At 45.0% G+C, this 17,294-nt stretch overlaps 1 protein-coding gene across 4 annotated transcripts in view; it reads left to right on the top strand.

Annotated features, from left to right (window-relative positions):
- The window catches only part of MID1 (midline 1), a 341,814-nt gene that overhangs the window by 273,265 nt on the left and 51,255 nt on the right, over positions 1-17,294 (top strand). For all 4 annotated transcript variants that reach the window (XM_004758816.3, XM_045089287.1, XM_004758815.3 and 1 more), the window contains exon 3: positions 793-888. In XM_004758816.3, the coding sequence (XP_004758873.1) occupies positions 793-888 (96 nt within the window). The remainder of the gene's footprint in view (positions 1-792; positions 889-17,294) is intronic.

Genomic DNA, 17,294 nt, shown 5'->3' with positions numbered 1-17,294 from the left:
TTGATATGTTGATAGACAAAGAATAGAAGCATGTACGATAAAATGTGCTATGAGTGAGTAAATGTGTATGATGAGGACTTCTTGTATCTTGTAAATGCCTATAAATAGTCGTAATGTCAGCAGTAGCTGGATCATTCAAACCTTCCTCTGAGGGACTGACCTCAGCCTGCCCGTAAGATGGTAAATCCTAAAAATCCAATAATAGTTGATTTGTAGTGGGAATATATTCCTTCTATTATTGCCACTTCTGAGTCAGGTAAAGAACTAGAAATCCAATTACCTCTTTTCTCCCTAGTTCATGACCTATAGCTAATTATTCCGGTAAATGTGCCCAGGTTCGTACAAGAAGGAGGGAAAAAAGAATGAAATTTGAATCTTTTTTAAAGGTTCTTTTAAATGCAGCTACTCAAAGTCGAGTTTAAATCTATAAATGCAGGGCGCCTGGGTGGCTCAGTCGGTTAAGTGTCTGCCTTTGGCTCAGGTCGTGATCCCAGGGTCCTGGGATCGAGCCCCATGTTGGGCTCCCTGCTCCGCAGTGGGTCTGTTTCTCCCTCTTCTGCCCTTCTGCCTGCTTGTGTGCGTGCGTTCTCTCTCAAATAAATAAATAAATAAAATCTTAAAAAAATAGATCTGTAAATGCTTAAAGCTGCATAGATTTCATTGAGGTTTCTGAAAAAAGGATCACATTTTCCCGAGTATGAGTAATTTGGTTATTAAAGGTTTATAATACTTCAGGATATGGCACAATATTTTCAGGATTCAGAATAATATTCTTCTTCTCTTTTTGAACAGCAAAACTTAGAGAGTAACCTCACCAGCCTTATCAAGAGGAACACGGAACTAGAGACCCTTTTGGCTAAACTCATCCAAACCTGTCAGCATGTGGAGGTGAGTGTCTCTTTGTGCTGTGTTTCACAATTATACCCTCCTTGCCTTTACATTTTTAAGGTGGGAATCTTTTAAACATTAGATCTTTTGCAGAAGCCAGATATAAAAGATGGGCAGAATTGGCAAGAACTAGGGTCTCAGAGACTCTCTCCCCATGCACTGCTTTGTCCCACCTCCATGGCCTCCACGACAGCTCTATCTGCTGCGGTGGCTTTACTTAGCATTCCTTTTTTTAAGAAATTTTTTAGTGTGTTATGTTAGTCACCATACTGAACATGATGAGTTTTTGATGTCATGTTCCATGATTCATTGTTTGCATATAACATCCAGTGCTCCGTGTCCTCCTTCGTACCCATCACCGGGTTAAGCCATCCCCCTACCCCTTCCCCTCTGAAACCCTCAGTTTGATTCTCAGAGTCCATAGTCTCTCATAGTTCATCTCCCCCTCTGATCTCCCCTACTACATTTTTCCCTTCCTTCTCCTAATGTCCTCCATGCTATTCCTTATGTTCCACAAGTAAGTGAAACCATAGGATAATTGACCTTCTCTGCTTGATGTATTTCACTCAGCATAATCTCCTCCAGTCCCGTCCATGTTGATGCAAAAGTTGGGGATTCATCCTTTCTGATGGAGGCATAGTACTCCAAAGTGTATATGGACCACATCTTCCTTATCCATTCGTCTGCTGAAGGGCATCTCGGCTCCTTCCACAGTTTGGATATTGTGGACACTGCTGCTATGAACACTGGGGTGCATACGGCCCTTCTTTTCACTCCATCTGTATCTTTGGGGTAAATACCCAGTAGTGCAATTGCAGGGTCATAGGGTAGCTCTATTTTTAACTCTTTGAGGAACCTCAAAGAGTTTTCCAGAGTGGCTGCACCAACTTGCATTCCCACCGACAGTGTAGGAAGCTTCCCCTTTCTCCACATCCTCTCCAACATTGTTGTTTCTTGCCTTGTCGATTTTGGCCATTCTGACGTGTGTAAGGTGGTATCTCAATGTGGTTTTGATTGGCTAATGATGAAGACCACTTTATCATGTGTCTGTTAGCTATTCGTCTGTCTTCTTTGGAGAAGTGTCTGTTCATGTCTTTTGCCCATTTTTTGACTTGAGTATTTGTTTTTTGAGTGTTAGCATTCTTAATGTTATAGATTTTAATTGCCTTGACAGAGGGCATCCATAAAAGCACTGTGTAAAAGGTGTCGTATCAGTTTCACTGAGGCTGCGGTAACAAATCCCCACGAACTCGGACGGCACGAGATTATAGAAATGTGTTCTCTCATAGTTCGGGCAGCCATAAGTTCGAAATAAAGCCTTGCTCCCTCGAAAGATTCTAGGGGAGGACAAGTCCATGCCTCTTCCCACCTTCTAGGAGTTCCAGGCAATTCTTGGAGTTCTTGGCTTGTATCTGCAGCACTCTCACCTCTGCCTCTGTGGTCCCATGGCCTTCTCCCTGTGTGACTTTGTGTCTGTGTCCAGATCTTCTCACAGGACACCAGCCATTGGATTGGAGCCATCCTAACCCCGGGGTGAATTCACTTTAACTCAACTACATATGTAAAGACGCTGTTTCCCAACCAGGTCATATTTGAAGATACCAGGGTTTAGGACTTGAACATAATCTTTCTGGGCAGGCAGGCTTGGGGGGGGGCACACAATTAAACCCACTGCAGATGTACATTCAATGTATCTTTGTTGTCAGATACATTTCCATGAAATGGACCACTTGTTGGGATTAAGTCAAGAGTATTCAAGCAGCAGTGACACCAAGGACAAATCGCAGAACCCGGATGTTTCTAATCCTCTGCTTAAAATGGATTCATTTTGGTGGGGGGGCGTTGGGTGGCACATTTAGTTGAGCATCTGGCTCTTGATTTCGGCTCAGGCCATGATCTCAGGGTCATGGGATCGAGCCTAGCACCGGGCTCTGCGCTCAGCTTCTCCCTTTCTCTTTGCTCCTCCCCAACTCTAGAGTTCCCTCTCCCCGCCCTGACTCAAATAAATAAATAAAATCTTAAAAAAAAAGAATGGATATGCTTTTGGCAAGGGTCTCTCCAGGGACTATTTTGAGCCTTGTTGATTAAACAACATGGTAAATACCAGTGAACAAGCATAATGTTTTCATTATTGTAGGGCACAGTGAATGTGTTATAGGAATAAATGGGTGAACTAAATGGAATGATCCATTGCTATATTTTATTTTTATGAAGTGATGGCATTTGATGTTTAGGACAATAAGAAAGAATAATTTCTCTTCAATAAAAAAAAAATTACCTGTGTTTTATGGGGGAACTTTTACAAAGGCTTTATGGATTGGGTGATTATTTCATTCAATTTCAGCTAGTTACTTCTTAAAGCATTTAGTGTCTGGTTTCTATTATGGCCTGTAGTGATTTCAGAACAACTGTCTCGCTCGTAATGCAATCTCAGTATGGCTTGAATTTACAAAATGCTATTCATTTTAACATGGAAAATTACTTTCCATAATGTTCAGTCATTTCAAAGTATAGAGAGAAATTTACCAGCAGATTTTATTTTTCTTCCAAAAGTTCAGATATTTAGTTGTGATAGAGGCTCTTTAAATAAAGCTATTAGTGAGTTGATTGTACGTGCCATTGAAAGTTATTTACAAGGAGTAAAGAGTATGTATTCTTTTCACTGGGTTTCTGTATAAAGCCTTAGGAATGGAAAGGAATCCTTGTGGGTGAATAAATTTGGTATTTGGGGAACACATTCTGGATAAAAATTAAAATTAATTATGGGTAGAAAAATTATAGTATAAGTACCTATCTTTTTTACTCTTATATTATGTATTTCTTATTCATAATTATTAATATTCTCAGTGTAATTTTTCAAAATATTGAGCATCCGGTTCTCATGCAATAATCCAGTGAGTCTGTTGAAGATTTATTTAAGGCACTGATGAAGGCGTCAGCAAGGTTGTAAGGCTGGCCTGAAGGAGCAGAGCAGAAGCCAATGCCCACACACATGGGGTGCGGGGGGGGCGCTGGGGGCGTGGTGCAGGGAGAAGGGCGCTCGGACCAGGTAGCTAACTTAGATGCAAAACTGGTTCATGACCCAAAGGGCTGGAAAGTCATAACATTTGGGCAAAATGAGTGGTATTGCGTTGGTTCTCTCCAAGTTAATGTTTAACTTTGCAGAGACTAAGTCTGGATCAGGAGTGAAGAGAAAGCCGAACCCTATGGCCTGGCATCCTGGAGAGCTACTGGACTCTTCCTTGGGCCGCCTTGGTGGGTTATGTGCTAGTATGATCTAGCGCCATCTAGCACGATCTAGTATGATCTAGTGCGATCTAGCACAATCTAGTACAACCCCATAAGGACTCGCAGTCTTCTTTTCGCCTTCTTTCCCGGTTTGGGATAATTTAGTTTAACATAAATTTCCGCTCTTCCTGTTCCCATCCCCGTTGATCTATGAGTGGTGTTCACCACACACACCTTTCTGGGCGAGGACGTACATTTTAGCCTCTGGCCAGTTACTTGGGTTTGTTCAAGTGTGACGCTAGCTCGTTCACTCGGCTCACGTGTAGGGGGCATCTGCTGTGTGCGTCACACTCTACTAGGCACCAAGGAGACCAGCCGGCCCGCGGGGAGCTTATGGTCCTGCTCAAGACCCAAGAAGAACTGCAATACAGAATAGAAAACTACCGGCTGTAGCGAGGTGTGGACTTGGTACTTGGAATTTCCAAGAAGCAGGACATTTCTTCTAGCAGTGGGGGGGTGAGGGGGACGACAGAGCAAGCAGTTCGTTCTGCGGAAATAGGTGTGTGCAGGGCATCGGTAGGAACCAGCTTTTGAGAGATGGAGAGCGGGGTGGGCTTTAATAACCCCATCGTTCTCTGAACTTGTATTTGGTCCTGAAGGCTTAGTGAGGGTTCATGGAGTACAAAGACCTGGGTAACGTTCCCAGCGACAACCGGCATCCCCAGTTCTTTTCAGTAAAGGATATTTGGGGCTAACGGAAAACTAACACGGATCGCTTAGTGCAGAAGGCACTGAGCGCGCAGCCTGGGGGCGATCCCCACGGCCCACCCGTAAAGTGCAAAAAGCGAGTGGAATGTGTTGGGCCCTTTTAAATCAGCGCAGAGCGGACAAGAATTTCCTGGTTCACATCCGAGGTTCCGGGACTGTATTTCTTCCTTTTCCTCTTCCTGAAGGTGTCCTTGTGTTCGGGGCTGAGCCTGCCGAGGGAAAATGACCCCCCTGACAGGCGACTCGCGATTGTTGTAAATGAAATCAATGAGTTCCCACCGAATCCTGAGGAAGTGCCACATCCTTCTAGGTCCCACCTCCTTCCTGGGATTCACTGCTGCTTTTCTTGAGAATGAAAAGAGTCTGAAGGGCTCCCCCATCCCCATTGTTTCTGTAACTTGTTTTCACAGTGAGGGTTAGCAAGTGAAATGGCTTTTTGAGGGTAAGTACCAAATCCTTTTAAAACTAGCAAACGTGCTGCAGGCTCTTCAGGACTCAGGAGGGGGAGGCCCGGAATGGGAGCAGGTAGACTCCCAAGAAGCATGCAGGGAATGTGCTGGCTTCTAAAAACCGGTGGGTTTTTGGCCACTGGGTTTTGTTCTCGTTAGGAGAATTGGACAGAGGACCGAGTTTAGTAGCTAAGCAAATGCGGATAGGTGTCAAGTTCTCGACACATTCCCAGAATCGAGTTCTTTCACGGGGCCTACGACACTGGACACAAACAAGATGTTCATTTGGGGAGTTACAGGTGACCCGTGGCTAAATACACAGAGGGATGGTGAAGAAAGACTGGGGAACGGTGACTAATTAATTGCCAGAGCAGCATGGAGAAAATGAAGGCTCCTTCATCTGACCTCACCATCCTTGTCCAAGCTCATCCTACAAGGGGGTTCTCCAAGCCAGCATCCTGCCTAAATCCTGGCATGAGCCCCGGTGGCTTATCTTGCCTTGTTTGTAATTATTTTTTATTTTATTTTAAAGATTTTATTTATTTATTTGAGAGACAGAAAGAGAGTATGGGTGGGGGCGGAGGGGAGGGGCAGAAGGAAAGGGAGAAGCAGCGGAGCAGGGAGCCCGATGCCCGATGCCCGATGCGGGGCTCCATCCCACGAGCCCAGGATCACCACCTGAGCCGAAGGCAGATGCTTAACCAACTGAGCCACCCAGGCGCCTTGTAATTACTTTAAAAACAAAAACAAAATTCCTTTTGCCATTGTTTTTTAAACTAAATTTTTGAATTATCTTTTTCTTTGATTTTAATGAAACTTTGCTCTCTTGCTGACTTTCTCTGAGCTCTTCCACTGCTAGATGACACAGGCAGTGACAGTCTTCTCGGGGGTAAACTCAGTGCCATTTAATTAAATTTTTGCCCAGGTATCAGGCTCCCTAAATTGAGAGAGAGGAGGGTGATGTGTCACAGTAGCTTGTAAGAAACGGCTAAAAAAAAAAAATTGATTTGGGAAAATAGGGGTCCGTAAAGACTTTTTCAGTCATTTACCACATTCTAAAAACATTCAGTTATAAGCTTTGAAATAAAGGGGGAAAAGCACTGGGTTAAAAAGAAAGGTGAGGGGCGCCTGGGTGGCTCAGTGGGTTAAGCTGCTGCCTTCAGCTCAGGTCATGATCTCAGGGTCCTGGGATCGAGCCCCGCATCGGGCTCTCTGCTCAGCAGGGAGCCTGCTTCCCCCCCTCTCTCTGCCTGCCTCTCTGCCTACTTGTGATCTCTCTCTGTCAAATAAATAAAGAAAATCTTTAAAAAAAAAATTAAAAAAAGAAAAAAAGAAAGATGAAGTTTTAAGTTTAAATTATTGTATTATGCAGTTTTACGTGAGAGCATTCCCTGCTTCTGTATGGAAAACCTTGGCACTTGCTTTGTGTATGGCCATTGGCTAGAGACTAGCTTGTGATCACTGAATGTGCCATTTGTGTCGTGGACAGGTGTCTGATCTTAGATAACATACGTCATGCTGGGGGCCAGCTCGAATGTGCAGTCATAGTCTCTTGTCACCTGCAGATAAGGGTTGGATTCCCTCCCCACTGGAGCCTTTGTGAGAATGCTCTCAAGGTAGAACGAGATTCGGAGTCTGGCCTCATTAAAGCACATCAGGCAGCCCACGGTCATCCATGGGTCTCTACGTAGACGGCTCTGGAATGATGGTCATGTGATAGTACAAATATAGTGGCATTCAAAAGCTGGATTATGAGTCACTGTGGTAAAGGCTGCTCTCCCAAGTTCAAGTCTTAGGATTCCCAGGACAGACAAGAACTCTTGGGCTGCACTGAACTCCATTCTCTCCAGAGCAGATTAGCTACTGCATGTGTGTAATGGCTACATGTCCAGTTTATTCCTCATAGTTTGCTCAAATTGACAGCTTGTAAAACAAACTTAACTTTTCTCTAAGGAGATTAAATGTAATTGTTTATTAAAGTAGTACCTAGGGGCGCCTGGGGGGCTCATTCGTCTGCCTTTGGCTCAGGTCATGATCCCAGGGTCCTGGGATCAAGTCCCACATCAGGCTCCCTGACCCTCTGCCCTTCCCCCCAGCTTGTTCTCTCTCCCCAAATGAATAAATTTTTAAAAAATCTTTGAAAAAAATAAAGCAGTATGTAACACATACATGAATGTCTTTCCCTAGATTCAATGCTCTTGCCTTAAAAAAAAAAATCCAGAAGCATTGGATGCTGCTACCTTCTTAGGTACAGTCATGACACATAGTGAGAAGAGATTGGTAGAAAATGTTCCAGTCTTCTCTTGTTTTGGAGTAAGAGATGAATCTTAGGAATGAAGGACTACAAGGCTTGGTCAGTTTGGCATTACTCTCGGAATACCATTTCCAAGTTTCAGCTTTGGAAGTATTTTAAAACCGTGATCCAAAGCTCCCCTCATCTGCTATTCTTTCCCGTTCGGATGGGGAGAACCACTGTGTCCTTTTCAGAATCCACACCCCCACCCCCCCGACCAGGTGGCTTGGAGTGGAGTGTGAGCACACGTCTGTACCTCTGAAGATAATTCCTTGGACATATTTGAATTTAGTAATACAGATTCCCAAGGCTAATACTTAAATGTGAAATAATTGGCCTTAATTGGGGGCCCAGTGGATGAGCAGTGAGAAAAGAGAGAAGGCATATATCTCCATTGGTTTCTCCCCATAATGATCACGTCTCCCCGCCACTGTTCCACACACAACCTCCTTGCCTTAAAGCACTGGGATGCTTGACTGGAGCAGGAGGGATGCTTCTGGCATGATACAAAGAATAGTCAGGATGGGTCATGGCAGATCTAAACAAATGGCCATCGTGGTTGTCACGGGATAGCAGTAAGGTAGACGGATCCAGCGGAGAGAGAGAGTCAGTGGTGTGAGAGGAGCCGTCCCAGATGAGAAGGTGACTGTCAGGTAGAAGATTGAGTCTCATCACGCGCCCGTCATGCCGTTCAGAGATGAGCCTGATTCCAACCACCGATCCATCATTTTGTCACGGAACTAGTCTCTTTTGTTTCTGGGTCTTAGTATTTCGTTTAAATTATTTTTTCAACAAATGAATATAAAATTGCTTTTTATGGTAATCAAGCTGAAATTATCTCTGTACATAAGATAATTACAGAGTGTGAGAGAAAACGGGAAATGTCATCTTTTACCTTCATTTGATTCACTTCTAGTTTTAATTGCTAAATGTTATAGGGAGAACTGAAGAGCTCTGTTCTCATTTTGAAATTCTCCCGCAAAATAATTGAGTCATGCATAGAAAGGGTTCGTTAACAAGAGCACAATTGTAGCATTGATTATTTTTGTTTGAAACAGAAATATGAAATTTTAAACCCAGCTATTTAAAAAGCCTGAGGCTACCACTGTGTGTGAAAAGCTTTCAGTGAGGAGCAACGCAAATAAAGATTTTTACAACCGAGTGAGGTAACTTCCCAGCCTGGGAATTTATGATAGAGCTTTTACCATGCTTTTAAGAGTATTTTCACTAGATAGAACATCAGGTTTATGTGTATGAGGCGATGAAAACCAGGGAAGCTCGGTTGGAGGCCGTGGTAAGCCCAAGGAAGCCTTCCACGTGTTTACTTCGGCAGGGAAGATGGCACCTTGTTGGTTCTTGCGGGTGTTAGAAGGTGATTACCCGAGCTCCTGTTACAGGTCCACAGCAGCGTGTGGCCTGTGGTGTGGGGAAGGCAAAAGTGGCAGGACTTACGCAGACATATGCAAAAAGAAAAATGACCACTTAGTAAGCTCCTACCGTTGCTTTCTGATGTAATGATCCCAGTCCTGTTTTGAGGTCAGTGTCATTCAGGTGACCATGGAAATGTGACTTGTAGGCAGACATAATCAATTCCCACAACAAGGGCCCCGGTGAGTATGCCTCCGTGGGGCCAGAGGGCCTCCAGGCTTTCTGAGATTACTCTTAGATCTTGAACCATGAATCCCTGACCTGGTGACGTCAACTTCTTTGAGATGATCAGTTTGCTTCTGTTAGTAAAGAAAGTTCTTTTTTTCCTCCTCCCCAGGAGGTTGGAGAAGTATGTGGAAAGATGAAGACCTAAACCATATTTGTAGAATCAGTATTTTGTATAACAGTTTGGAACTAAAACCTGTGTTTGTATTTTAAGGGTTTGTAGCATTTAAGAGAAATGGCACATTGCAAAAATTTGACAGGTTAGCGTTGAGAGTCCTATCTGAAACATGTCATTTGTTTTAGACCTGTGATTTTTTTAAGTATAAGATAGTTTGTTGCAAACCACTGTTGGAATGTTCAGGAGAACTTGAGTTTCACTACATTTGTAAGTTTCGTTTATTAGATTTCTAAGAGCTACTTAAGGATGTGAGAAGGTTTACCTTGTTAGGGTTTTAATTTTACCCTGTTAGGCATTTAAAGTGCTTATAAAGTAAGTTGAATATGTTACATTTATAAATGCAATTTAAAATGCTACAGGAATTTGGCGATAAAAATCAAAACAGTGGTTACCCATGGGGGTGAGAATAGATTGGAAGAGAGGCTCCAGGGGATGGAGATATTTTTTATCTTGATTAAGCTGTTGGTTATCAAAATGCGTTGACTTGTCCCTTAAGATTTAAGCATTTTCCTGTAGGTAAATTTACCTCAATTTAAAAAAAAAAATGTGTACAGGAATTCAATCAACTAATTTATATACGGCGCTGATTATTCAATGGAGTTATGTCTGCTCAGGTTGAGCTAGTTAAACATTGATTCAGGACCCCCTGAGAGTGATTATTCTTGGTTTTATAAAATTTCTTGGATTTATGAATAGAATAATGAGATTCATAACTTGAATCTAAAAGCTTAAGGAAAACTGCACAGTGATTTGTTGATATAGCTACAGTGCTTGGGCAAATATCCTCATGGTCTTTAAGGGCACGTCTAATTCCCTCTCCTAGTCGGTTAGACTCCCCAGGAGTAAGATAGTATCTTTCTCTTCCTAGTACCTCTGGCAGTTAGCACAAGGCACACGGCTACTGATGAGAAAACAGGAGCCTCCCAGCGAGAGCAGCTGCCTCCTTCTGGGCTCCTCCCTCTCACTTCTCAGTGCATTCGCGTAGATCAGAGCATCAGGTAAATTCTCATCCTGAAGGTCAGGAAAAGGAGGCTTCTTGAGAAGACCATATGCAGGACAGGGTTGGTGTGATGCCAGGTCTCAGAGGCCGTAATTCCCAGAGGCAGTAGCAGGATGGGTGATACACACTGGGAGCTCTTCCCAGCACAAGGGCTTTGTCACCGGAAGCAGGCTAAGGGAATGGGGTTGGCGGAGGGAAGTCAAGAATGCCAGAACTCTCCATTGGGTCATTGCTGAGCCCTTAAAGGAGGTCACAGTGGGTCTTCCCCATCCCCTTATAAATCGGTCTCTTTCCTCTTGATTTTCTGGGATAGCCTTTCTATCCATTCTGGTTTGTAAAAGACAAAATAACCCCAGATAGCCACTTTGAATCAAGTTGGGGGAAATCTTTGTGAACGCTTTCACACATGGAAGATGGCTAGTCAGCCCAGGTCTGAAGATGACTTATGGGGTGACATTTTCAATATCAGATTCTCTTTCTCTCTCCCCCACCCGTATCGGACTATCTTGATCTCCAGTGCATACGCGCACGCACGCGCGCCTTGTCATACCTCAAAATCGGCAGCTGACAGACTTCTGAATTCTATGGCCTTTCCTTTTCTCTTCCAGACCGGGTTAGATTCACTTTCCCCTGTCCTTGCGGCAAAGCCCGTCTTGTACAGTGATAGTGCTCTGCGGTTTCCCTCTCCTCTCCCTTCCGGCACCCTCGTCACTTTCACCAGCACCACCACTACCACGTGGCATTGCAGAAGAAGACCTTAGGACGGCAAGGAAGCATGGACAGCTTCATTCTTCTCTTCTTCTTCTTCTTTTTTTTTTTTTAAAGAAAGAGTGAGAGGGCACATGGCACAGGAGGGGGAGAGAGAGAATCTTAAGCAGGTTTCACACCCAGCATGGAGCCCAAGTGGGGCTCGATCTCATGACCCTGAGATCATGACCTGTGCCAAAATCCAAGAGTCAGACCCTTCACCGACAGAGCCATCCAGGCGCCCCAGGCATGGATAGTTCCACAGAGAGATGGTGCAGACCGATGAGGACAAGAATCCAAAGGAAATCAATTAGGAGAAGGTCAAGGAAAGATTCCTCCCCCCCCAAAGTTAAGTCTCCAAATTCACCTTTTGCCAGCTCTCCGTGGTGGACCTCAATGTCGCTTTTCATGAGGGGCAGTAAGTTATAGCTGGCTTTGGTGTCTCTCTGTCCAGTCCCAGATAATTAATTCAAGATACATGCTCTTTGCACCCTACATGTTGTTGAAATCTACATCCCTACTCCCCTACAGACATGCTCTGTTTTTCTTCTGCTCTGGTGCCTTTCTCATCTTCCTCACCCCGGGTTTCCCAGCTCCCGTCTTGCTCACTCTGATCCTCAAAGGCCAGTCTCACTTCCATATTCTGAAGCAAATCTTCCCCTGCTACTCACACACACCAGTTGCCCCATTTCTGAAACCCTCTGGAATCATACCATCCAACTGAAATATGATGGGAGCCATGTGTATAGTTTGAGATCTCCAAGTAACCGCATTTTTTTAAGTAGAGACAAAGAGGTAAAATTAATTTTACTGGTACATTTTACTTGACCTGATAGATTCAAAAAATTGTTATTTCAACATGTCATCAACACACAAAGGATTCATATACGTGTTTCATATTCACGGCACACCTCAGTTCAGACTGTTTCAAGTGCCCCCAAACCACAGGGGGTTGGTAGCTGCCATGTTGGACCACAGAGCTCTAGAACTTTCTAAGCCCATGGTTTAGCAGTTAAGTGTGTATGCAGTCGGCGTGTTTGCTGGTTGTTCTCTAATGAAGTCACTGTCTTTGGAGGGCAGAGTTTGTCCCGGTCCTAGTGTGGCACTTTTTTGCATACTGTGGGCACTCAGCAAGTCTGTGGATTGCTTCCACGTTACCCCCGTACACCGCTAACACTCGTGGAGAGATGGGTGTGTCCTCATCCCCTCTCATGTACATTGCCCAGCTACTAGGGCCGTCGCAGAGATCTCTGGAAAACAGCAGCTCTGGCCGCCCTATGCTTGAAGTGGAGAGGGAAGTAAAACTTGCAGCAATGCAGGGACTGCATCGCTGGCACAGTCACGGCCGCGCTGCATCGAGACTCGTGTGCGGTTCCTCGTTCTCTGCATCGAGCTCGCAAGGGGAGTGCTGGCGTGTTTAGTTTGGTGCAAAATGTTTCTTCCTTTAGCGTGGTATCGGAGAAGTACACCGCCGAAGAGGGGCTTTCCCAAAGGAGGGTGGTTGCTTTTGTATCTGTGACATAGCCTCGATCTCAGCTCCGCGGAAAGGTGGGGCGCCCGGGCTAACGCTGGCAGCAGCCGCCAGCGCCAAGAGGACACATGCGAGGCCAACCTAAGTCAGGCTCTGGCCACTTAAACAAAGGATTGCTTTAATTTTTGCCGAATACACTATTTTTCCTTCTGCTTTTCATGAAATGGCCTTAAAGAATTCCTCTTGTTTGTGGTCTCGAAAAAATTAGAACTATGCCCATGAGGCCCGCCTTGAAGGGTTCTAGTAAACAATAAGAAGGCTTTGTTCTTGGTAATAAAATTAAAGCAAGCAGTGTTTCCATTACCTGGCAGGATGCCGCCTCCTCACCAGCCCCTGATCCTGAGAAACGTAAACAGAGCATTTTGTTTCCCAGTTAGGAGGTGAGAAGGCGACATCTGTCAGGTTTGTGTATAGAAATATAGTTGACCTTTCAGATAATGGAGAGAGAGAGCAAGAGAGAGAGGCCCTTCTTTGCATAATCCCTGACTTAAGTATTTTAAGATTTGATTTTACTCTAGAAGACTACCTACTGAGGCTTAAAACTGGAAAGCCAACGTTTTAGAAAGACAGTAGTAATTAACCAATGAGTTGGAATGATGGAGAAATCTAGGGGTCTCTAGATAAAAGAAATATATCTGTTTTGGTTTTTTTTTTTTTTCTTCAGTCTGACTCACTAGATTTCATGGATTTTCTTTGCTGGGTAACTTTGCCTGCCGCTTCTCAGATGTAGACCTATTTATCGTCAGTTGTAAATGAACCTTTGTGGGTTGATTGTGGCCCTAAGCAAAAAAACGACCAAGGTCAGGATAGAAAGCACTGTCAGTTACAGACTCTCTTCAGCCCTGCAATTAGTCCGAAGTCGTTGGGGCTATAGAGTCAGCTGGACGAGTGTGACACAGGTGCCCCTGACATCCTCTAGAGCTCTTCTTAAGAAATGTCCCAATCATAGTCCCCTCTAACATAGGTGCTTCTGTGTGAAGTGGTCAGCGCCATGGCCCTTAGAGCACTCACCAGTCCTGTGTCTGCTGGCCCAAGAGCTTCCTTTCCTCTGGAAGCTGCTAAGATTCCAACTGGTGTCTCCCCCACCGAGGTGTCCCCACCCACCTGTTAATTCCAGGGGAGAATCGCTGCCCAGCCGCCCCCCACAGCCCTCAACCGGCCACTGATGGGAGACAGGACGTGCGTACTGCACTTTCTCCCCGTCAGCTGTTCTCGTCTGCAGTTTCCCCGAGCCACCCACTGGGATCAATCTGCAGCTGCCCACCATGGTGGAGACAAGGCACACTCTCCCAGCTTCATACCTTTCCCCTTCTCGCCTCCCCTGCCCCTCCCGGTGTTGGCCTGCAGTGACTTGTGCTCCCAGCGCAGGGTCCTGCCCCGCTTCCTGGAGACGGAACCACAGGCCACCTCTAAAATGGAATGAGCTGGGGCACCTGGGTGGCTCAGTGGGTTAAGCCTCTGCTTTCGGCTCAGGTCATGATCTCAGGGTTCTGGGATCGAGCCCTGCGTCGGGCTCTCTGCTCAGTGGGGAGCCTGCCCCCCCCCCCACCTACTTGTGATCTCTCTGTGAAATGAATAAATAACATCTTTAAAAAAAAAAATGGAATGAGCGAAAGCACGCGCTCCTTTCCCCCTCGTGCCCCCAGCTCACACGTTCAGTTTCCCTAAACTCTCCTGTGTTTTGTGTTCTTTGGATAAATGTGAATATTAAACACTGGGGAGCAAAGATATTTAAACATCGGTCTACCAGCTTCTGCTGGCTTTCTAGAGTCCCGACAGCCAGGCAAGGGATCACGGATGTTACCTGTGGATGCATCAGGAAGACAGATCGGCACTTAGCATTTTCCGGTTGCACTTGGAAGCGGAGGGCTTACCGGATGCAGAGGACTGTATTTCACTCACTGTAGGGCACACTGAAGAGCAGGGATTCCTATCCTCCTCTTCCAGAACTTTGCAGGGGAGCGGATGGCATCTATCTTTGAGTACCTCAAGCCTGAATAGAAGTTCAACTTTGTATTTTTCCAGTACACCGCTATTCGGGAATCATGGCATAACAACTGAAAAGAATGCCTCTTCATGAGAAATGACATGGAGGATGAGTAATGTAAGGTCATGGGATAGAAGCTTCCTCTTTCCATTAGAAATGACTTCCCTTCCCTGAGGTGGATCACCTCTGTCCTCCCCAGCAACTCAATTAACCATCCCCTTCTATAAATTATTTTTTAGCTTCTGACCACAGTGTGACTTTTGTCAAATACATTCGTTGAAAATTACTTAATAGAAAGGAGCACTTTTTAGAAACTTTACAAAAAAGAAAGTTTTTTTTTGATAGATACAAGCGTCCATGACAGGTTAATAAGATTTTTTTTTTTTTATCATTCTGTGTGCGCAGCCCGAACGGAAGGGTGTGAAGCATTTGTTTTATGAAGTGTGTCATTAATAAGAGAAAGGAAGGGAGGAGTTTACTGTTTTTGAATGAATTATTAGCAACACCTTCCATTCTGCTGCTGCTTTTTGGAACTGCTTCGAACAGTTACCATTTAACACAAAAAGAAAAGTCTGGCGTGTTAATGCCAAGAATGTGAGTTTGAAGTCAGTTGAGTGGGTGCTGAGGAAGACAGCAGGAAGAGCTGCGTTATTCTAACTGTGACAGAAGCCAGCAGGACGTCGGGGCGGGGGGGGGGGAACCATACTGCAAGTATATTTTCATTTTCGAATTGAAATCCTGTGAATCCTCAGTAATTGCAATTAGTCATGCCCAGACGAGAGAAAACGGGTGTTTATCAAGCACCTACTATGCAGAGAGTCTGCAGATATTTTCATCGAAAGTATGCAAAATGAGGAGACATTCTTACACAGATTTGGCATTTTTCGTACCGTAGCTCTCTGATCACAATGTCTATGATCTTTTCCTCTGTGCTAGATGTTGGCAAACTATAACCCTTGGGCCAAATCTGACTTGTCACCTGTTTTCCTAAATAAAGTTTTATTGGAACACAACCACACCCATTTAATTCCTTCTTGTCGGCGGCTCTCCTACCACAACAGCCGGGCTGAGTAGCTACAACAGAGACCATGTGGTCCACAGAGCTGAAATGGTTACGGTCTAGCCCTTTACAGCAAAGTCTCCCAACTCCTGCTTTACATCTGGGAAGATTCGTCTCTGTCCCCGCCCTCCCAATCCCACTGAATCAGGGAGGAGCCTTTAGAGAATGCCTTTGGGATCTGAAAATAACCCAAAATTCTGGAGTTAGTTCTCATGTTATGGCTTCCCAAGCCAGATGTAGATGGAAAAAAATTTCAATTCATGCTATTAAGTCCTGCAGGTATTCAGCCCGGGCTGACTGGTCCTAGAACTTGTAGCTTTGACTCTGTGTGGACATTCCAGATAAAAAGACTTTCTGAACAATAGTAATAGTTATCACTTATTGAGTTATTACTGTGTGCCAGATATTTTGCAGTGGTTTCTCGTGTACAAATTCATTTAGCTCTCACCCCAAGTTACCCCAGGGTTTCCCTGGTGTGGCAGGGACTGTTCCAAGCATTGCTGGATGTTTGTTGGGTGGCATGTCTGGCCTCCACCCACTTGTGCATCTCTGACCCACATCCTGCTTCTAACAATGGAGAATGTCTCCAGCATGTTGCCAGGGCCCTTTGGGAGAGCACCTGGTCTACCAAGTAAGAGGAACTTGAGAGGTGGAGAGTTTCAGCAAATACGCACGAACACATGGCTAGGAGGTAAGGAGGACCCGGCCTTCAGCCCCAGGAGGACTTCCTCAGGATCTTGAGTTCTGAACTCCCGCCTCCTTTAGCCCTTGCTCACTCCAAATCATTTCACCTTGTCTGACGATTTCGCTTTACCGAAAAATTAACGACAACATCAGCAGGGTCTTCGGTGGGCGTGTTGTGTGTGCTTCTCTTGGGGAGACATTCCTTGTGTGAAGCTTCAGAGTTTTAGGCGTTAGCAGTGGTGCTCTTGCTGGCCGGTTTTATTGTATCATCACAGTTGTGTTTCATTTATGAGAAGGCTTCTGTATTGCCAGCTTACCACAGTGGGCTGCCATTTTGAATGGCGTCGCACTTCCTTAGCCAACATTTAAACTTCATAATCTTAGAAACCTCAAGAAAAGAGGATTTATTGTGAGGTTCCTGGGAGCTATTTTCCGATCCCATAACAAAAATATAGCAGAATTCCGTATGGAGAGTTCCTCAGCATGCAGACCTGGCCTCCTCTGGGCCAAAGCGTTTTCCCCCTTGTCACTCTGTGGCAAAGGCAGGATTCTGAGAAACATCTGTCCATACTGTCACTACTTCCCCTTCTCACCAAAAGCATTTTATGCAAGGATTCCATTTTTTATTTTTCTGAAAAATCTATCTCTTTGGCTTTCAAAAGCTTCAGTTGAAAGTGTTCAACTTCAGGGGCACCTGGGTGGCTCAGTGGGTTAAAGCCTCTGCCTTCAGCTCAGATCATGATCCCGGGGTCCTGGGATCAAGCCCCGCATCGGGCTCTCTGCTCAGCAGGGAGCCTGCTTCCCCCTCTCTCTCTGCCTGCCTCTCTG

The sequence above is a fragment of the Mustela putorius genome, unplaced genomic scaffold (assembly GCF_011764305.1).
Source record: "Mustela putorius furo isolate JIRA1106 unplaced genomic scaffold, ASM1176430v1.1 tig00003836_pilon_pilon_pilon, whole genome shotgun sequence".
Lineage (NCBI taxonomy): Eukaryota > Metazoa > Chordata > Mammalia > Carnivora > Mustelidae > Mustela > Mustela putorius.
Note: the sequence above shows the minus strand (reverse complement) of the source record. Positions and strands in the feature narration are given on the sequence as shown.